This window comes from Dermacentor albipictus, chromosome 8 (assembly GCF_038994185.2).
Source record: "Dermacentor albipictus isolate Rhodes 1998 colony chromosome 8, USDA_Dalb.pri_finalv2, whole genome shotgun sequence".
Lineage (NCBI taxonomy): Eukaryota > Metazoa > Arthropoda > Arachnida > Ixodida > Ixodidae > Dermacentor > Dermacentor albipictus.
This window is the reverse complement of record NC_091828.1, coordinates 27,351,814-27,375,100: the sequence shown is the minus strand read 5'-3', so window position 1 is coordinate 27,375,100 and position 23,287 is coordinate 27,351,814. Positions and strand designations below refer to the sequence as shown.

The 23,287-nt window shown below is 47.0% G+C and overlaps 1 protein-coding gene across 1 annotated transcript; it reads left to right on the top strand.

The window, feature by feature from the left end:
- Positions 1-7,806: 7,806 nt before the first annotated feature.
- On the top strand, positions 7,807-21,735 carry LOC139049217 (uncharacterized). Its single transcript, XM_070524582.1, has 6 exons — positions 7,807-8,117; positions 8,198-8,374; positions 9,322-9,391; positions 9,449-9,505; positions 14,783-15,004; positions 21,023-21,735. The coding sequence occupies exons 1-6, from the start codon at positions 7,807-7,809 to the stop codon at positions 21,731-21,733; spliced, it is 1,548 nt and encodes a 515-aa protein (XP_070380683.1). The 3' UTR covers positions 21,734-21,735.
- Positions 21,736-23,287: the final 1,552 nt, after the last annotated feature.

The following is a 23,287-nucleotide window of genomic DNA, read 5'->3' as shown; positions in this document are numbered from 1 at the left end:
ACGTCACAGCCCCCAGGTGCGGCAACTTAAGTAGGCGTCGCCACCCGTATTTCGTTCTTGCGCTTTTTCTGGCTTACCAAACGTCTTATCGTTGTGAGAGTGGTGTTTTTGGTGTAGCAGAGACGCAATTCACTGATCCAGAAGAAATCTTTTTTTTCTTTAGTGTCCCTTTAACCAACTTGCCCGATTCGCGCCGCTCTTTTAAAGCGCACACGATGCCACATGGGAACACTCGCACATTAACGTTAGGCTATAGTAAAGGTTAGTTCAGACTACGTTCGTAAGGCGCCGATTTTTCGTAACATACGTAAGCGGAAGCGCAACAAGCGTATGCGTCTAGTTCAGACTGCGAACGTAAAGGTACCAACGTGCGCAATTCTCGCAAAAATCGTGGGTGAGAGTGTTAAAGGGTCGGCAACATTTACGACTGTTATGTTACGACCGTTGCGACACAACCAATGACCGATAAGCTTTCAGCTTTCAACAACCGGTGACGACACTTCCGTCCTCCCGTCTGCAGACAGCTCCGTGCGCGGGAAGTGCCATTCCGCCATTCCGTGCGCACGATTGGCTGTGTTCGTGAAAATTTTTGCAGTGCGCCTTGCGGGACTGTTTTCAGTTCATCAGGTTTATCCGCCGAGGAAATCGATGACCGCAGATGCGTGCTCCGAACTTCGATGAGTGGTCTCATTAGGTTTTCAAGGAAGCGGAACTGCTGGGGCGACATGCGCATGATGTTATGAAACATCGCAGCGTCACCAACTCGGAGCTTGGCGAAAAGGTTGTGAAAATCGCCGTCCACGGCCCTGTCGAGAAATACTTGCCGCACCCAAACCCTTCTGCGTCGCCTTCGTCGTCTTTGGGCGATTGAATACATGACTATGAGTTTGTTTTGAGCGTGAATTTCTTCGATCTCGGCCAGCGGTCGCATGTTGGCAGGAACCATATTGTACAGCTAGTGACGTCGATTCTGCAGCTCCAAATTTGATTGGCCTGTTGTAAAAGCCGTAATTTAAGCAGCAGTAAATGTGAACAAAGGTGCCGGCTTAACTGCCGTAACGTTTTTTACAGCCGTTACGTTCGATACGCCAAAAGAGCTGTTACGCGCGTTACGACCGTAGTGTGAACATAGCATAAGGCTGCACGTAAATTATCGCCAACACTAACGTTCCGTTAGCCCCCCTCCCCGCTTTCAGTTCGAAACATTGTATCACTATCAAATTGACCCAGAAAGCGAAAACGGCGCACTTTACCCAGCAACTCTTTCCGCTATCGGGAAGGTGAATCCAAAAGGAAGCGCGGACACGCGTATAAAGGTGGCACACCCATGCAGTGCCTCAGTGAAAGGTGATGAGTATACATAAGACGGGCAATTACGAAGTTATTGAGTACGTGTTCAACATTCTCCCTTCCTGTTTTCCATCTCTGCGGCATCTAATTCATCATGTACGTGTATCCTAAATGGCGAAATAACGTCGAACAGCATCCTATAAAAATGTAGGTGAGGTAGCATGGAGGGGACGTGGCAACATGCGAGTTGTACACCGCGGGAACGACAGAGGCGTACGCGCTGTCTCTGGAAGTAAGCGCGGGATTTTGACCACTCGCTCTCGATGGCAGAGTTCTGTTAGAACCTGCTCCCAGTGTGAAAGCGCGGGAACAAATTAAGAGGGCGTAGTAACGTGCCAAGAAATTTCTCCCGATTCTGCATGTGTTCAAGACGCGCGACCAAGTGCCGCCAAGTAGCAATGTGAAAGTGGTTGTGAGTCCTCGCGACAGATGCCGCTAGGTTGCCACGGTCCTCCAAATTGGTGACACTTGTGGTCGTATTTAAAACAATCATTTCGGCACATGCTTGTAATTTATGCAATGATCAGTTTAATTTTTATGCATACTTTGTCATATTGCTTAACGTTACAATGCAGTTTGAAAAACCCATTTTTTTAAAGAATTTAGGGACCATTCAACGCACGGTATAGGCAACTCAAATCAACATTAGGGGGCGCTGCGAAGCCTGACCCGGTCTGGCTACACTGTGCAGTATGGCGGCTTTACGGAGGTCCCCGCGTACGCTTTCCTTGGTGAAAACTTTAAGTTTGTTGCACTGCGATGCTAATTCGCGCTGTTTTGTGGGGGGAGAACGGGTAGTGGACGCCGAGCACCTCATCTTAGTCGGTACCAGTGGTACAAAGAGTAATTAAGTAGAAGTGGTCGCGCGTGTGTGCAAACCTCCGGCGTGACAGCGGACCCGCACGAGATTGTGGTGAGAATCGCCGACGCATTCCGGGACCCATCGATCGTGGAGGCAAAGTGTTCGTGCACTGCTGGATTGTCGCAAAAGTGCAAGCACATCTCGGCTGTTTCTCCTGGCACCTTATCCTGGAACATTTGTTGTAGTTGTCAGTCCCTTTAATGTTTCATCTCTACATTGCTTTTCAATGCTGTTCATATTGCAAAGATCGTAGTAAAGTGAAATGTTCATGTGCATGCACCGTTGTAAGCAGAAGAGATCCTATTATGTGCCGAACTGCAACTTAGCTTCACCTTGTGCTGTGGCGCTTGGGGTTACCTATCACAATACATATCCTGCGTTTTTTCTTTTTTTTGCCGACATGACTGTTCGTTTCCTATGGCTCATACGTTATTGTTTCACAATTTGTGCTCGAGCAACTGCGTGATATCAGTGGCGACTCAGGCAGAACTCATGAAACCAACTTTTGTTGTCTTTGTTAGTGCCCTTCTTAAAGGGGCCCTGAAACTGGCATGCCGCATAATATAGATACCACGACCACCACAAGCTCTGTTCGCAGGACGATCAGACAGCCGTGTGTATTTATTGGTCTCTGTAAGTGATGTAGCTCCAGGCGTCCATCTCGCGTTTAGAGAGTGCCACACATGCCTGAACCAAAAGTAGCAATGTGTAAAAAAAAACTTGACCAGGACCTTGCTACCTTGCCATGCACCGTGTAGCTTCCAGCACACTAGCTGAGGCGAAAGGAGAAAGCAATGCATCAGTGCAATAACTACTAATTCCGCTTACAGTTCAATGATTCGAAAAATTTTTGCAGCAGGCGGTGTCCTTGTGTAGTGAGGTAACTATGATCCGTTGGAAGTGTTTCACTGCCCCTTTAAGTGTTTGTTAAGTGCTTTAAGGGCATGTTAAACTTTTATGTCACTTACTTTCCATTTATTGATATGTTGATAGTAAGGACAGCTCTATATGCTCTCTGGAGGTCAATAATTATCATTCACTGATGTTAAGTCTGCACAAGTGTCTCCCCATGTTGTATTACCAGTGATTTAGTTATGCTTCCCAGGACAGCCATTTGCACTGTATTCAACAAACTGGGAAGAAGCATAAATTATGGTACATATACCAGCTGGGGTCATTTGAATCAAACCATTCTTTCAGAGTACTCAACTCTGGTGGCCAAACTTTTTAAATACTCATCGTATGCAGGTTTGACACTGTTCCATGTTACTTCTCATGTTCTGTTTGGCCAGATACACCCTCATATGCTAAAAAGTGCAACAAAAATGGGCTTGAGTAAAACGTATGAGGCAAGTACAGTGAACAAAATATTGAGTGCATGGGGTTTATTTTGTGAAAAAATACAAGTAAGGAAAGGGACAACAAACAGCCATTGAAGAATAACCACAACTCTGCAAATATCTCGGAATACCATAAGATGAAAACTTGCATCAGAATGCGTAGTGTAAATCAGCACTTCAATGAAGAATACAAGTTGCAAAAGAATGTGCATTGCTAATTTACAAAAAGTGTGTTGAAGTTGAAGTCTGCAGGTTTGGCCAATGCAAACAAGTGCAGCATGTAGATCACATGGCAACGACCGTGTCTGAAAAGTATGAAGTGGCTGAGTGGCATAAAAAACGCTGGATTTCCAAACAGAAGACCTCACTTACTCTCAAGGCCGCCACGCTTTGATGGAGCCAAGGTCACATGCACAAATGCCTCTATGCAGTACAGGCTACTTGCAATATCGCCAGCCATGGCACGACTTCAGGTGAATCACCTAATGCCGAATATGCAAACGTGCCACTGGAATTCATCTTTTCGTGGCACAGCCACAGTTACTTTTAAAATTTCACACATCAACTGAGCAGTCTCTGCAATTATGTTGCTACATGTAGTTAGAGAACAGTTAAAAAGGTGACTCAAGAATGCAGTGGAAATATGCTTCAATTTCACCAATGTCAATGCAATTGTTTTTACACATAACTGGTGCCGTCCTGAAAGTGGATGAATTTTTGTGTAGCACGTCACACGAGCATTCAGAACATCGAATGATGGCAGGCCTGTGAATGTATTTACGTTGCTACTATTTATCGTGTTCACAAACTTCTGTGGAAAAGTACCCGATGTCACTTGGGCAGCCTTGCTTTCTGTAAGCCTTGTCCGTGAAGCCATTTCTAGTAGGAAATTTGCCACGTCTTTTTCTTCTCTTGAGTACTCTGCCATTAATGTCCGGAGGCCAGGTTGGCAAGCACATTCCTGTCACAAAACAAAAGCAAGAGTTGTAATGTCTGACATATCTGACGCGAAATGCAGCTTCTTTTTGTCATTCCAATTATGCACGTCAATGTATTAAATTCAATGTTGGAAGTAGGAAAGCCAGGCTTTTTGCATCAGTTAATTTGCACCCATCACACACCACAATCCTTTCACGAAGTTAATCCAGAAAACATGCTGCCGGCTAGGTAAAGACAGCTACCACATCACAAATATATAGAAAAAATAAATTGCCATATTTGCTATGTCCTTATCCCTTATGGTGTTTGCAAGGCTTTGGTCCATGCTGTTAGGGGATGGGAAATCGTCCTGCAATGTCAGATAGAGTTCAGTTCAAGAAACCAGTGGTTAAGCAATGTGTGCACAAGTTGCAATTAATGTGCACCCATCACACACCACGTGCTACAATGCTTTTACGATGTAAATCCAGAAAGCATGCCACCGTCTAGGTAAAGACAGCTACCACAACACATACATATACAAAAAGAAATTGCCAGGGAAAAAGGGCTATCTCGACGCCTTTATCTTGAGTCCCTCATGATCCAGACTACGCCACACACTCTGAACAGGAGCGATGGGAATCTGCCGTCAGTGTATGCGCGCTGCCTGCGTCACGTGTTCTAGACTATTTAAGCGAGCTGCTCGAGCACCTTTGTTTATTTTACCTGTGAACAAGGCTCCCGCGTGGGAGCCCAAACGTCTTCTTTTCTTTTAAATCTTTATTTGGTCGGCAAAGTGCCCCGGGTTTTTGTTTACCCTTTTAACCATGTTTCATCCCGACCAGACGGGCTTCTGTCAAACACTGAACTTCAAAAAGAAATTACCATATTTCCTTTGTCACTTATTTGGTCCATGCTGTTGCGGTCAGGGGATGGGAGATCGTCCTGCAATGTCAGAGTTTAATCCCAAGGAATTAGTGGTGAAGCAATGTGTGCACAAGTTGCAGGCTGCCAATGTAGCATGGTGGTCGTGCTGACAGGTGCGTGGGGCAACACCTTTGCTTCTAATGGGGAGGCAACAGTTTCTTTGCTTGATTCATTCTGTAATGCATTAAAAGGTGTTGACATCTATTGCATGCTTGTAGACATGGTGTATGTACCATAAGCATATAAGTGCTGCACCATGTAGTCAAATTAACTTACTCTGGCTGACCGATACACACGTCGGCGAAGTCTTGCCAGTGAAAGCTCTTTCATATGAGCATCCTTGTTCTCATCATAACATGACGTCCTTGGCGTGTTTTCAGTTGGTACTGCATTTTTTTTCAGCCGCTGTCTTTGACATGCTACATCTGAAAAAATAAATGAATTGTTTATGCTTTATTGTGCCTCAATATGGGCTGCACCCAGAATTTTTTTCTTTTTACCTCAGAAACAAGGCCACAATATTTATAAAAAAACATTTGCAAGGAAATGAAGCACGGTTTGAGTGTGCAAGGCTATGCAACGTTGTACACCGAATGTAGCATCTGCAAAACGTAGTTGAAAGCTGCTCATAACGCAAAGTAGACAGGTGCAAACACCACCACATGACCGGAGTAGTTTTGCCACTGACTTGGGGATGATTTAATAACACAGATAAAGCTAGCTTAGGTACTAATACTGCACATACATATGCGACACGTCAGTAGACGGCGGACGCCGTAAATTTTCCTCGAAACTAGCAAACGCGTGTAAAATTGACATGTGGCTGTCGCGTAAGTGGCAAACTTCTGCAATGAACGTGATAGGTTCGCCGTCGGTGCGAAATACCAGTGTCATATGGCCACTCTTGAGCACGTCGGAGATTCTCAAGTGCAAGTGGCAAATTCGTAATCAGTCGCGCTGGGAAGTGCCCGCGTGCAGTGCGCCTGTGCTGCAAGTTCATCCGCACCACGCATGATATTTATTCCGCTTTAGCATGCCACATACGTGGCACGTTTACACTCAACACTTCCCGAACTTGCTAGTACATCATTCGTAAACATTTGAATCTCCGACGCCCGTATAAGTTGCGCGAGACGTGCTGGGCATCAAAAGCCTCCCGAGTTACAGCCGGGTGTAGCCAACGAGCGCAGAGGTGACGTTGCTCGCAGAAACCGCTGTGAAGCGTCGAACATGAGCTCTAATTACAGCCAATGTGGTTAACGAGTGCAGAAGAGACGTTCCTCGGAGAAACCACTGTGACAGGTCTCGAACCTGTGCTCGAATTTCGCGTTGCGGCTAACATATGCAGCAAATAATGCATAGCCCAATCGCCAGTGCCCGCAATGCGAAACGTCTTTACATAAGGTGACACAGTGACATGTATAATGGCCACGCACAATGGTCATGCATTAGGGTCGAGTTCACAAGTTCACAATAGTGCCTCACCTGGTAGGGAGAATTATCCCGTGCAAAATGCCGTGAGCAAACAGTCACTGTAAGCGTCACAGCCTTGCCGATGCGGAGGTTAGCGATCCACCTGGTTCTGCGGCTTCAGCCTTTCCACTCGGAGGGAAGTGCGTGAACGGAAATATCGCTGTCCTTCCATCTCGCTGGCACGCACCGAGGAACACAACAGAACTGCTTGGCCGTTCACTTTTTCTTTGCTAGCAGCTTCATTCTTCCGTCCGCGACAGCAGCCTCTACGGCACACACGGCGACTGGACCTCCGTATTTCGTTTCTCCCTACTGCCGCTAGGTGTCGCATGAATTGCTGGAGTTGCGAATGGCGCTGTATGTGGGAGAGGATTCAAGGGAGGGGATGCTTCGCGGATGGTGACGTTAACCCTCGGCGACTGCGGTGACGCGAGCCAACGGAGCTGCACCATGCTTTTCGCACCCGGCTACGCCTAAGGAAACACTTTGTTTGCAAATTTTGTCCGCACAACACTCGGCTTTCTTGCGGGCAACTTTTCATTTTTCACAATTAGCAGTCACTTGAGAACACGCACCTGTGTGCGTTTTGTCGCAACTGTGTACATTTACGGATGCAACGACGAATTCGAATGACTCATGGCACACGTGCCTGCGCTGTCACACGACGTAAACATTGCCGTTCTCGCAACAAAGAACGCGGCAGTAGATATTTTTTTCGGTCATATATAATATATACAGGCATATATATATGTTCAGCGCGAATTGCGTGTTGAGCGTTGAATTGGTGGTGTGAAAGCGGTTATAGCATGTTTGTGAGGGTTATATGTGCTGCGTTTTCGTTTTAGGCTTAATGCGGTCTACGGCCGCTCCGTTTTGCCTCACAGTACCCCTGCGACAATCTCCGGGCGGCGTCGGGTCCCCTCTCCACGTCCGGAAATGGGGAACCAGCGTTGGAGTTTCGACGAACATGCAGCGCCGCCCTCTTGGACGCGGCCGGAAGTTTTCAGTAATACAAACAAACAGAAATGGCAGCAAACGTCAACGACACCATACGACACCGCGGTGCATGAAAGTGAAACCATAGGTGAAACGCGGAAAAAGAAACTTCGAGGCCAGCGGTATTGCTGTGTTTTTAAGTGCCACAACCAAGAAGGCTATGATAGCAGCGTGTCTTTTTACACATTCCCTTCAAAGCCGTACGAGTTAGAGCGGCGGCAACGTTGGATACAAGCTGTTCGACGTGCTGGGTGAGTGTGTTGAATTTTAAAGCGTGACACTTAAACAGGTGGGACTACGCTTGAACTTATATGCTTAATTTGTTCGACAGGCCTGACGGCAAGCCATGGCAGCCGAATGCGAACACCAGAATATGCAGCCGGCACTTCTTCGGCAATGCAAAGAGTAATTGCATGCACCATCCCGCCTACGTGCCAAAAATTTTTCCTTCAGCATACCGCTGCACGGTTCCATGCGACCCTTCGGCACCAACAGAGCGTTACAACCGGTGAGCTTTTTTAAAGCAAAACTACGTGTCATCGTTGTGGGTTGTGTTAAATTAGGGATCGAGCGATCGCGCCTCGAGAAAGCCGCACCGTCAACTTGTTGCCGAGAGGAGCGGAACTTGCACGACGCGCGCGTAAGCAGGCGGTTGGAAATTTGCGCTGTGTTCGGCTACTGTGCCAGTGAGCAGGTGTTTGACAACCATAAAGGCCAAACTGTTCGTTTTATGCCACTCGTCATCCATCGTTCAAGGCCGGCTGATCCCGTTGATAACGCGGACGATTGAACGTCGCCCTGGCCACGAACGATCGCGGCCGCCTTCATTATTTCTTGGGCTATTTCTGCATTGCAGTAGAAACGATGCAAACTGTTGATTTATAGTAAAAGCCTCCATGTACGCTTCGACATCTCAATACACCACAGCTGCTTGGTACGTTCGCATACCCCAGTCGCTTAATTGTACGCAGCCGACGGTTTTGTTTCCGGGCTATCGCGACACCTAACTCCATTTTATAGTTTATTGGTTTCAACGATACAAAGACTGTAGCGGCTGACGAGCTGTTAGTTAGCTTTCAAAGTCCAAGAGTCGCCTTTCGACTAATCTTAAATGTCTTCTTCATCAACCTATCACATTAATGTCGCGTTGATGCAGTGGGGGATGTCTTTAAAAACCGTACATACAAGTGCACCGATTCTGTTTTGTTTTTTTTCTTACCAGATAGGCAGAGCGAGCTCGAGCACGTGCGAAATCACCTACGAATTGCCAGGAGCCATCACAACAAAGTGAAAGGAGGGCAAGTGGAAAACAATGTTGCATTTTGGTTCAGAAATCATAGAAAAATTTATTTTTTCCGTTTACACAGGACAAGGACACTCACAGTTTGGTTGGAGGCTCCAATCAGCAGCAGTTAATTGACATTTTCCATTTATACAGGACAATGACATTCACAGTTTGGCTGGAGGCTTGTATCAGCAGCAGTCATGCCTTGAACCGCCAAATGGACACAGTAGCCTGGAGCTGGTACGTTCACCGTTTGCTGGAGCTCGATTCATATTCTGTCTCATTTGCGACTTTCAGGTTGAATACAATCTTGAAGAGGAGCACATTGAGGCATTAGACCTTACAGCGCAAAAGGTGTGCCAGAAAGAAGAATCAGCCACACCATGCTTCATAACACCATTAGAACTTGAGACTGACTCCAACCAAATAACTGAATTTTATTAGCCCGACGTTTCGGAGCCCATTCGGCTCCTTCTTCAGGGGGTTGTTCTTCGGGGGGTGGCGGTGTGCCGCTTTTAAAGCGTCTTTTTTGAAGAAAGGAGGGGGGGGGGGGGAACACGGGAGGTGGGGAGACACTCCACAGACGGAAAGGTGGGGGGGGGGAACAAAAGGAAAGGGGGGGTTGTGTTGTTGACCGCTTCCAAGGTGCTGCGATGACCGGTGCTGGGTGGAGTGCTCACGAGGGTGCCCTTGATGGGCCGCGGGGGGGGGGAGGGGTTACAGGGTCGCGCCGACGTTCTGTGTTGGTGAAACGAGCGGGAGTCTATCTGGCTGTGCGTCCTTTTCTTCTTTTCGTCATGTCGCCAAGGCCATGGACATAGACCGAGGGTAGGTTGCCCTTCACACGGTTTATGTTATTCTCCGTATTCTGAATGTGCCATGACTCCAGTAGTAGTCTCTTTCGCCAGTTCGTTTCTGTTTGAAGGATTTCAGTTTCCTTGAAAGCAATTTTGTGGTCGGCGACTTCAGAGTGTTCAGCGACGGGGCTGCGAATACGGTTGAATGTCCTGACGTCGTTCTCGTGTTGTCTGATCCTTTCTTTTAGATTTTTGGTTTCCCCGATGTACGACGCCGGACAGTCAGCACAACTGATTTTGTAGACGACGCCTTGAGCTTTTTCTTTTGGTGGACGATCTTTTGGTTTAGGGAGGAGGATATTGAAAGTGTTTATTGGTTTGTGCGCCACTTTGAGGCCTTCTTTTTTTAATATTCGGCTGGGCGCTTCGCTGGTACCTCTGATGTACGGGATGGACACTCGCTTCTGGGGTTGGGGAGAAGTAAACGGCTGAAGGTCCCGCATTTTGCTTCTTCTTTTTTGTTGTCTGGTTGTCTTTCGAATGAAGTCATCTGTGTAGCCATTCCTCTTAAGTTCGTTGAGAACCGTTCTCTTTTCTTTCTTTAGATCCGATTCCGATGAGGAATGAGTTTCGGCTCGTTTGAATAAAGAATTTACAACAGACGCCTTGTGGTTTGCCGGATGGTCGGATTGGAAATGAAGATAGCGGCCTGTGTGGGTTGGTTTTCGGTAGACTGAAAATTTTAGAATGCCGTCTTTTCGTGTAACTTGTACATCTAAGAATGGGAGTGATCCGTTCTGTTCGCGCTCATATGTGAACTGTATATCCGGGTCTATGGAGTTTAAGTGTTTCTGCAAGTTTTCGACTTGGCTCGTCTTCACGATGCAAAAACAATCATCCACGTACCTGAGGAAGACTTTTGGTTTCGGGAAAAAAGTATTGAACGCTCTCTCCTCGATGCTCTCCATAGTCAAGTTAGCCATGGCAACGGAAATTGAGGCCCCCATAGGAGTTCCTTTAACCTGTTTGTAGTAGCTGCCTCGGAAGGTGAAATAGGTATTGGACAGGCACAGTTCGAGAAGGCGGCAGATCTCGTCTACACTCAAAGGGGTTCTCTCACTGAGCGTATCGTCACGTTCCAGTGCATCTCTAGTTGCGGAAACAGCCAACTTAATGGGTACTCTTGTGAACAGAGAGATTACATCAAAAGAGACCAGACATTCATCATCTTCGATACGGATTTTTGATGTCAGTTTGATGAAATTCTCGGAGTCGCGCACGTGCGATGCTGTCCTTCCGGTGAGTGGTGATATGATCTGATGCAAGTAAGTGGATAGTGATCGTAGTGGGGAACACGAAAAGTCTACGATTGGTCGTAAGGGGATTCCGGGTTTATGGAGTTTTGGCAAGCCGTAGAAAGCTGGAGCGGATCCGTTCCTACAGATTAATTTTAGGTAGAGATTTCGAGAATTTGGGTGGCTGCGGAATATTTCAATCAGCGTCTTGTTCAGCAACGACTGAGTTCTCGTAGTGGGGTCCTTCTTTAGTCTCTCGTAATCTTGGCTGTCAAGTAGGGCGGACGCCTTATCCTCGTAGTCCTTTATGTTCAAAACAACGGTTGAGTTCCCCTTGTCCGCCGGTAGGATCACAATGTTGGTATCTTCTTTCAGCGTTCTCACTGCTTTTATTTCGTCGGAAGTTAAGTTGCGTTCTCTTCTGCGGTTGTTATTGGACCTTATTATGCCGATTGCTTTCAGTCGCAGCACCTTGGAAGCGGTCAACAACACAACCCCCCCTTTCCTTTTGTTCCCCCCCCCCACCTTTCCGTCTGTGGAGTGTCTCCCCACCTCCCGTGTTCCCCCCCCCCTCCTTTCTTCAAAAAAGACGCTTTAAAAGCGGCACACCGCCACCCCCCGAAGAACAACCCCCTGAAGAAGGAGCCGAATGGGCTCCGAAACGTCGGGCTAATAAAATTCAGTTATTTGGTTGGAGTCAGTCTCAAGTTCTAATCAATTTCCCAACCAGACAGGCAATTCTGTCGAAATGTTTAGCTTCAAGTCTTTACGTGCAGACTTCGGGCTAGAGGCAGTGCAACTTGCAAAGAACTATATAAAAGCAGTGAAAGGAATATCCACCTTCAAGACACACCTAGACTTCACCCGGAAATGCAAAGACAAGAACGTCGTGCCACGAAGTCTCCAGCTACGCCAACCAATCAACACACCAGAAGGCCGGGACATCATCGACAAGGCCCAGCAAAGATTGGTGACAGCACGGATACATGAGTGCCACATGTTGATCCGGAAGAAAGAAGTCGACGCGTTCTTCGCCAGAAGACAACTTGAACACAAGGTACCCCATCTCTTTTCATCAATTGAATCGTTTGCAAAGGCCGTAGCGTCCTCAGAGGAAATGAAACACAGTCAAACGCAGAAGAAGAAATTCTCTTCCCTAATCAACGAAAACGAGAAAACAGGAGTGTTAAACAAGCACACAGTAACCAATTTATCATCGAGAAAGCTCACAAGCGAAGAAACTTCAATCCTGGCAAAAGGTCAAAAATTCAATGTTACGACAGATAACCCACCCCTCCCCAAGATGATCGCCGCCCTTGAGAGCGGCATCTAGCAACTAGACCCCAAAGTGCGGGAACAGGTCAGACTGAAAGCAATCGGCATAATAAGGTCCAATAACAACCGCAGAAGAGAACGCAACTTAACTTCCGACGAAATAAAAGCAGTGAGAACGCTGAAAGAAGATACCAACATTGTGATCCTACCGGCGGACAAGGGGAACTCAACCGTTGTTTTGAACATAAAGGACTACGAGGATAAGGCGTCCGCCCTACTTGACAGCCAAGATTACGAGAGACTAAAGAAGGACCCCACTACGAGAACTCAGTCGTTGCTGAACAAGACGCTGATTGAAATATTCCGCAGCCACCCAAATTCTCGAAATCTCTACCTAAAATTAATCTGTAGGAACGGATCCGCTCCAGCTTTCTACGGCTTGCCAAAACTCCATAAACCCGGAATCCCCTTACGACCAATCGTAGACTTTTCGTGTTCCCCACTACGATCACTATCCACTTACTTGCATCAGATCATATCACCACTCACCGGAAGGACAGCATCGCACGTGCGCGACTCCGAGAATTTCATCAAACTGACATCAAAAATCCGTATCGAAGATGATGAATGTCTGGTCTCTTTTGATGTAATCTCTCTGTTCACAAGAGTACCCATTAAGTTGGCTGTTTCCGCAACTAGAGATGCACTGGAACGTGACGATACGCTCAGTGAGAGAACCCCTTTGAGTGTAGACGAGATCTGCCGCCTTCTCGAACTGTGCCTGTCCAATACCTATTTCACCTTCCGAGGCAGCTACTACAAACAGGTTAAAGGAACTCCTATGGGGGCCTCAATTTCCGTTGCCATGGCTAACTTGACTATGGAGAGCATCGAGGAGAGAGCGTTCAATACTTTTTTCCCGAAACCAAAAGTCTTCCTCAGGTACGTGGATGATTGTTTTTGCATCGTGAAGACGAGCCAAGTCGAAAACTTGCAGAAACACTTAAACTCCATAGACCCGGATATACAGTTCACATATGAGCGCGAACAGAACGGATCACTCCCATTCTTAGATGTACAAGTTACACGAAAAGACGGCATTCTAAAATTTTCAGTCTACCGAAAACCAACCCACACAGGCCGCTATCTTCATTTCCAATCCGACCATCCGGCAAACCACAAGGCGTCTGTTGTAAATTCTTTATTCAAACGAGCCGAAACTCATTCCTCATCGGAATCGGATCTAAAGAAAGAAAAGAGAACGGTTCTCAACGAACTTAAGAGGAATGGCTACACAGATGACTTCATTCGAAAGACAACCAGACAACAAAAAAGAAGAAGCAAAATGCGGGACCTTCAGCCGTTTACTTCTCCCCAACCCCAGAAGCGAGTGTCCATCCCGTACATCAGAGGTACCAGCGAAGCGCTCAGCCGAATATTAAAAAAAGAAGGCCTCAAAGTGGCGCACAAACCAATAAACACTTTCAATATCCTCCTCCCTAAACCAAAAGATCGTCCACCAAAAGAAAAAGCTCAAGGCGTCGTCTACAAAATCAGTTGTGCTGACTGTCCGGCGTCGTACATCGGGGAAACCAAAAATCTAAAAGAAAGGATCAGACAACACGAGAACGACGTCAGGACATTCAACCGTATTCGCAGCGCCGTCGCTGAACACTCTGAAGTCGCCGACCACAAAATTGCTTTCAAGGAAACTGAAATCCTTCAAACAGAAACGAACTGGCGAAAGAGACTACTACTGGAGTCATGGCACATTCAGAATACGGAGAATAACATAAACCGTGTGAAGGGCAACCTACCCTCGGTCTATGTCCATGGCCTTGGCGACATGACGAAAAGAAGAAAAGGACGCACAGCCAGATAGACTCCCGCTCGTTTCACCAACACAGAACGTCGGCGCGACCCTGTAACCCCTCCCCCCCCCCCCCCCGCGGCCCATCAAGGGCACCCTCGTGAGCACTCCACCCAGCACCGGTCATCGCAGCACCTTGGAAGCGGTCAACAACACAACCCCCCCTTTCCTTTTGTTCCCCCCCCACCTTTCCGTCTGTGGAGTGTCTCCCCACCTCCCGTGTTCCCCCCCCCCCCTCCTTTCTTCAAAAAAGACGCTTTAAAAGCGGCACACCGCCACCCCCCGAAGAACAACCCCCTGAAGAAGGAGCCGAATGGGCTCCGAAACGTCGGGCTAATAAAATTCAGTTATTTGGTTGGAGTCAGTCTCAAGTTCTAATCAATTTCCCAACCAGACAGGCAATTCTGTCGAAATGTTTAGCTTCATAACACCAGCAGGAAATTTGCCATGCCTATCGCACCGTGCTCCAGGACCAGACTCTAGGGTTTGCTTTTTTGGGGGATTCGACACAGTTTCCTTAACACCCGGTGCAGTGAGAGATCTCTGTGGCGTTTCAGACAATGTTTTCTCGCTCCTGTTAAGTCTCCTGCCTCACACGAGAGATAAGGGTACTGATGTCAGCCTTCCGAACAAACTCCCCGCAGGGGCGTCTGCGTCAGCAGGCGTTTGGTGTGTTGCGACACCACGGACCCGAGCACACGAGGGTTGGACCCTCCCGCGTGTAGCCGTGCGCGGCTTAGCCGTGTCCGGGGAAAGGGGGATCCTGGGGGTTGAGCCAATGCCGGGTGCTCGGACCTTTAAGGCCCCCCGGCGGAGGCAACACACCTCTTTGGCCTCTGCTTCACGTAGACGGCACCCCCGGACTGACCCACCCGGGGGAAACCGGTAGTTGCCTTTTCCTGTCTCTCTCTTCCTCCAGCGTTCGACTTTCTCTCACTTTTCATCTTTCCTGTCTTCTCCTTCCTTCCGCTTACTTCCAAATTTTCTAGGCAGCAAGGGTTAACCTTGTGTGAATAGCCAACCTAGGTTATCTCATATTTGGTTATAGTGATAACGTACAGCTGGCGTTTGCAGGACCTGTTCTTACAGTCCGTGTAGCGTCCCCTTGTAGGACTCCACGGTGGGTGGCTGGCGTTATTGCCGAAAACTCAATCCCTTTATGGCAACCTCTTTCCCTCCGCTTCCTGATCGCCCTCACAAAAGAGGGCGCACCGATGAAGTTTTCCAGTTCCTTGGACGTCAAAGACCAAACTTCCCACGTTATCATGTCATCCACTCCGATAAATCCGATAAACAAGTACGAAACATTTCCCCTTTCCTAGTTTCTAGGTCCTTAACTGATGTCCTTGGTCCAGGCTACAAGGTATCAAGGCTGGCAAGTGGTGATCTCCTGTTAGAGCTCCATGATCAGAAACAGTACGAAAAGTTGTCCAATCTAGTATCATTTGGAGATGTTCCACTAACAGAGACTCCACACCGCACTCTCAACACCACCCGCGGCGTTGTCTCGGATGACGATTTGCTCCAGCTGACAGAGGCTGAGCTCCTGGAGGGCTTCAGTGATCAGAATGTTGTCAACGTGAGAAGAATTAAGATGAGACGAGATGGAAAAGAAATTCAAACAAAGCACCTAATACTCACATTTGCTTCAAGTATTCTGCCCGAGTCTGTAGAGGCGGGGTACATCAAGCTCCGTGTCCGACCATATGTGCCGAATCCCCTAAGATGTTTCAAATGCCAGCGTTTCGGCCACAGTTCGCAGAGCTGCCGGGGCCGCCAAACATGTGCGAAATGTAGTGCCCTTGAACACGCCACTGAAGCTTGTAATAACTCTTTTCACTGTGTAAACTGTGACGGGGATCACGCCGCGTACTCGCGGTCCTGTCCATCATGGAAAAAAGAAAAAGAAATAGTTACAATCAAAGTTAAGGAAAATATATCGTTCAAAGAGGCACGCAGGCGGGTAGCATACCTGCCAAAGAAAAGCTTTGCCGAAGTGGCGCGTCAGGGGGCAGCGTCACAACGGCCTCCGGCGGCTGTCCGACCCACACGCAGTGAGTCGGCAGTTACGCCATCTGCCCCCACGGTGGTTGCAGCTAGCGCTGCTCCGCCAACCGAGCAGAAGGGACCATCAACCCCGAAGGTGGGCGCAGCCGAGGCTGCCCCAACCTCCCCGGCCCCTTCCAGCGCTGGCAACAGCCAGCGCAGCCAAATCCCCCACGGAGCCCCATCGACCTCCGGGCTGGTGGGTGCAGGGGTCTTGCCCTCCAAGGCAGGGCCCTCGCTGGTAAATTCTCGCTCGCAAGAGCACGTGTCCGGCGCCTCACAAGAGGCAATGGACACTACAACTATCCTCAAGGCGCACCCAGCGCCTAAGGAGCGGCGAGGCTCCCTCGAACGCTCCAGAAAGAGTAGAACGCCCGTTACAGGGCCTCGAAAGAGCTCTGTAACTTAAGGCATCACCTCCGTTTCCATACACACAGCACTTATTTACCTTCAAAATGGCGATACAAATTATCCAATGGAACGTCAGAGGTCTTTTTAGGAACCTTGATGACGTGCAAGAGCTTATACAAAAACACAATCCAAAAGTGCTGTGTCTACAGGAAACACATTTAAGCCCACAACACACAAACTTTCTCCGATAGTATGTCAAGTTCCGCAAAGATCGCGATGATGCTGTCGTATCATCAGGCGGTGTTGCCATTTGTATTCATAAAAGCATCTCCTGTCAGAGTTTACAGCTACAAACCCCCCTTGAGGCAGTGGCGGTTCGAGCTGTTTTCCTAAACAAACTCATCACCATTAGCTCTCTTTACGTGCCCCCACACTACAAGTTAACGAAACACGAATTCCAATCCTTTATAGATCAATTGCCAGAACCTTATGTTCTTCTTGGCGATTTCAATGCGCACAGCTCCCTGTGGGGCGACTCTCGTATAGACGCGCGAGGACGTCTTGTTGAGCAGTTCCTTTTTTCTTCAGGTGCGTGCTTGCTGAATAAGAAGAAACCCACTTATTACTGTCTTGCAAACAATACCTTTTCTTCAATTGATCTGAGCATAGTTTCCCCGTCTATACTGCCCGAACTCGAATGGGAAGTTACAAATAATCCCTATGGAAGCGACCACTTCCTCATACTATTAAGAACACTTAAAGAAAATGAATATATACCACAGGCTCCTAGGTGGAAGATTGACACAGCAGACTGGGAGGAATTGCGAAATTTAACTAGTATACCATGGGAGGACATGTGTTCTTTAGAAATCGATGCTGCTGTGGAATACTTCACAGCCTTCATAATGGATGCCGCATGTAAATGCATACGTGAGGTAAGTGGCTCGGCATGCAAACGGCATGTCCCATGGTGGAATGATGAATGTAGAGTCGCACGTAGGAATCAAAACAAGGCGTGGGGGTTGCTACGTGCTTCGCCCACTGCAGAGAATCTTGTTAACTTCAAGAAAGTTAAGTCTCAAGGCAGGAGAACCCGCCGACAGGCCAGAAGAGAGAGTTGGCAAAAGTTTTTATCGAACATCAACTCGTTTACAGATGAGGCGAAAGTCTGGAACCGCGTAAATAGAATTAGAGGCAGACAAACATATTCACTCCCTCTGGTAAACACATAGGGTGATACGCTGCAACATCAGGCATACTCACTTGGCGAACACTTTGAGAGTGTGTCAAGTTCAAAACATTATTCGAAATCCTTCCTAAAGTATAAACAAATAGAAGAATGTAAGCCACTCAAAAGAAAATGTCTACAGAATGAATCGTACAACTGCCCTTTCAGTATTGCCGAGTTCAGAGCTGCCTTGAGCTCATGCAAGAGCTCTGCACCGGGATCAGACAGAATCATGTATGAAATGATCAAAAACCTACCCAGTGATACCCAAGTTACACTACTCACACTTTTCAACACCATTTGGGCTGCAGGATACCTCCCAACTGCATGGAAAGAAGCCATTGTGGTTCCTGTTTTAAAACAAGGCAAAGATCCTTCCTTAGTGGCAAGTTACCGCCCGATCGCCCTCACGAGTTGCCTTTGTAAGGTATTTGAAAAAATGATTAATCGGCGACTCATCCATTTCCTTGAAATGAGCAAAATGCTTGATCCGTATCAGTGCGGCTTCCGAGAAGGGCGGTCCACAACCGATCATCTCGTACGTGTTGAAGGAAATATCCGGGACGCATTCATACATAAACAGTTCTTCCTATCGATATTTCTCGATATAGAAAAGGCGTATGACACGACGTGGCGTTACGGAATCTTAAGAGACCTGTCAGAAATGGGCATCCACGGTAATATGCTTAATATAATAAAAAGCTCTTTGTCAAATCGTACCTTCCGGGTAAAAGTCGGCAATGCACTCTCACGGCCTTTTACGCAAGAAACGGGTGTACCCCAAGGAGGCGTTCTCAGCTGCACGCTCTTTATCGTGAAGATGAACACGCTTCGTGCTTCATTACCACCCGCCATCTTTTACTCTGTCTACGTGGATGACATTCAAATAGCTTTCAAATCCTGTAACCTCGCAGTCTGCGAGAGACAGGTACAGCATGGTTTGAACAAGGTGTCAGGGTGGGCAGAGAAAAATGGATTCAAAATCAATCCTCACAAGAGTTCTTGTGTTTTGTTTACAAGGAAGAGAGGCCTGGTTCCAGATCCCTGCTTAGAAGTGTGTGGACAACAGATACCTGTAAACAAAGAACACAAATTTCTAGGTGTCATACTTGACTACAGACTCACTTTCGTCCCCCACATTAAACATATTAAAGAAAAATGTCTCAAAACAATGAACATAATGAAACTTCTATCCCAGACTACGTGGGGTAGTGACAGGAAGTGTTTATTGAAACTCTATAAAAGCCTCATTCGATCACGATTAGACTATGGTGCTGTGATTTATCACTCTGCCGCCCCGAGCGCACTAAAGATGCTAGACCCTGTCCACCATCTAGGAATCCGACTGGCCACAGGCGCTTTCAGAACAAGTCCCATACAAAGTTTATATGCAGAATCAAATGAGTGGTCACTTCCTCTCCAGAGAACATACATCAGCCAAACATATTTTCTGAAAGTCCACTCAAATCCTCAACATCCCTGTTTTAATACCATTAATGACATGACATATGCTACACTCTTTCGCAATCGTCCTTCCGCAAGACAGCCTTTCTCGCTGCGTGTGAGGGAGCTTAGTGAAGAAATGCACGTTCCACTCCTCGAGCTTCCCCTAATGCATCCAGTCAAGCTACTGCCTCCGTGGGAGTGGCAGCTCATACAATGTGATATATCTTTCATGCAAGTTACAAAACACGCTCCAGAGATTGAAATCCTAATGCATTTCCGGGAACTCCAGCACAAATACTCCTGCACGGAGTTCTACACAGACGCATCGAAGTCACACGACGGGGTGTCCTATGCAGCCGTCGGTCCATCCTTCTCGGAATCCGACGCACTGCATCCGGAAACTAGTATCTTTACGGCTGAAGCCTACGCACTGCTGTCGGCCGTAAAGCATATAAATAAATCACAACTCCAGAAATCAGTTATATATACGGACTCCCTCAGTGTTGTGAAGGCCTTGATGTCATTTTCTAAGCACAAAAACCCAGTCATCAACGAACTCTATTCCGTCCTATGTAAAACGTATATATGTAACCAGCATGTCATGATATGCTGGGTGCCCGGTCATAGGGCCATCGAAGGCAATGTTCTGGCGGACCAGATGGCCACATCAATCGCATCGTATTCTGTAAATCCTACCGCAGCAGTCCCTACTTGCGCCCTACTTTTCTACGCCCTACTTGCGCAGAAAACTGCGGAACTACTGGCAATGCTCGTGGGACATGGAAACAAACAATAAACTGCATGTAATCAAGCCACAATTAGGTTTCTGGCCTCCCGTAACAAAATCCCGCCGGACAGATGTCCTATTCTGCCGTCTAAGAATAGGACACACTTTCGGCACACATAACGTTTTACTCACGGGAAACGAGCCTCCAACCTGTGGTAGATGCGGGGAGAGGCTGACCGTCCTCCACGTCCTACTGGAGTGTCGGAAAGCCGAATCTGAACGAAAGAAACATTTTCCCGTAGCATACCGCCAGCACATCCCCCTTCATCCAGTAATGTTACTAGGCCCAGAACCGCTGTTTGACTCCAGCGCAGTCCTGGGCTTCCTGAAAGATGTTGTATTACATGTTATTAGCCCCACACACTCGTAGCGTCTCCTCTGTTTAGAGGAGTCCGCTGTGATATCTGTTTCATATAGCACATGCCTCTAGGCCCTTGCGTTTCAAGGGCTCTGGCGAGGCAGTAGTGCTCTTAGACAATTTTAGTCTCTCGCATATTTTATATAATGCATCATTCTTATTAATGTATTTTAGTGATCATAGTGCATGTCTTTAGTCATTGCCATAATGTTATTACGAGTAATTTTTGTGCAATTTACACAAACTCTTTTAGGCCCCTCTACAGCCAAGTCACATTAAAATCACAGAGCCCATCGGACCACGACATATTCATTACCACTAGCATGGCGCTCTTTGGCCATACCTGGCCCTTGCGCCATTAAACCTCAAACATCATCATCTTCCGAACAAACTTTTAATATTTCTATTCAAAATGAAGCACGGAGTGCCTTTTAGTGCAATTGCAGTAATTTTTGGCATTCATGAAACAACAGCAGCACGAACGTTTCATGCAGTTCTGGGCACGCTTGCGGGTGCTACAAGAAATTGGATATATAAGCCACATATGCAAGTGACACGGGATACACGTCCAGAGTGTTTTAAGGTCAACTATCCTGACTGCACACTCATTGTCGATTGCACTGAAGTGCGCACAGAAACACCATCAGAGGTGAGGCAACAACATGTCCTCTACTCCACGTACAAAAGTGGCTTTACATTGAAATTTTTAGTTGCGATTGCCCCCTCTGGCCTCATTGTATTCAAGTCCAAATCCTATGGTGGGCGTTGCTCAGACACACAAATCGTGCTGGAATCAGGATTCCTTGAAATAATTGGTCAGCATGATGTTATTCTTGCTGATAAGGGTTTTCCTGGAATACTAGCAGGTGTAGCAGGTAAAAGTGCCGTACTGATTATGCCACCATTCTCAACTGGCAACCAGCCTTTCTCACCTGCAGAACTGCAAGAAACATACAATGTTGCTCAAGTGCGCGTGCATGTAGAGAGAGTGATACAGCGCATAAAAACTCATGGAATTTTGGAGCACCGTATTCCTGTCAGTTTGATTCCTGCCATGAGTGAAATTTTTCATATGTGCTGCATTTTGGCAAATCTGCAAAGTCCAATAATTCAAAGGAACACAAAGTAAGGTGCTTTATTTTCACTGTGATACACAAGCACAGAGTATCAAACATATTTTTGGCATAAGCACTGCTACCACCTTTTACAAAATTGTAATATTTAAAGGCCAACTTCCCCACAGAGATTTTGAAAAATATTCCGGTCATGTATGTTTTTCATCATTTTTGGCAATAATAAAAAGCGGACCAATCCATTCGTGTAAACATGTGTAGACTTATGTGCCTAGCTTGCAAACACAATACTGCTGTTTTGCAGGCAAGCACCATACAGAAATAAATTACTATGCTTTATTTTTAGAACATTAAGCGCAGTATGACACTGAAGAAACTGCTCATAGCAGTGATATTTTAGCCAGCTAACATAGTAGTGCCCAGGTCACCAGGAAAGCTAGCAGCTTTATCTGCGACTCTGCAATTATAAACTTGGATGAGAAATTGTAAAGCAAGGGGACAGCACTAGGCTGAACAAATTTGCAAACATATCTAAGAAGCTATGGTGTGGCTCTCAACCACCATACAAACACACACAAAAACATGGGAGACATCAATTAAAATTAAAGGAGACGTGATCAGGTCGACAGTGCCTCAAGGCTACATTCACTACAGGCATCAAAAATGGCTTAAACACTGCAACTGTGAACTAGCCTCAACTGTGCAACAGCAGAGGCTCTCAATAAGGAAATACAGTGCAAGCTTACAGATACAACTGAAAGAATCACTGCAACTCCTTCAGTGACAGAATGGACATGTAAAAGCCATGGCAGACGTTCGGGATCTTTTTGATGCAGTCTTTCATGTTGCAGTTATAAAGCGACAATAAGCAAAGAAATTGGTGGTAATAAAGCATTGCTGTTCACTTGCAAGTTCCTGAAAGCCAGGCAATTTCAGAGGAAGATTCAGTCTAAAATCAGCTTTCACCATCAGGTAGCTCGACAGTATAAAAACACTCTAGGAATTTCCTTAAAGGGCCGACAAGTGCAAAGAATGTGTCATAAAATGGTGGAAAGGAGAAGACCATGATTTATATTCATAGAAACAATGATGCTGTACATGTTTTAGGTAGCAGTTATAATTTTAAATTGGCACAGAAATCGAAAAACACTTTGTCACTCTCACTGGAGGTGAAACCAGGATACTAACATACTGTAGGTAATTGAGCTGTTAATAAGTGCAGCATAATTTACAAATCAGCCTTTATATTACACAGGCCTTGGGTCTGTTGTTAAGAATGGCGAGCTGCGAAACAAGATTGCCACACAGTTACGACAGGGCGACACGACGCGCACCTCCCCCTCTCCGTCGCTGCAGCTGGGAGGCGTTCGAAGAAGCGGCCTTTGCGCTGGAATCCGCCGCCTTCCACCCGCCCCATCGACATTGTGACGGAACTAGTTCGGCGTGTGTGAACAATGATTCCGGAGTTCCCCAACGCGGAGCTGATTTGACACGCATGGACAAGCTGCCGTGGGGACGACGTATTTTGGTGCGTCTCACGCTTCGGCGTGGCGCAAAACAACGAGCGACCCTCGATCGGCACAGATAATTCCCGGAACGGCACCCCGCCA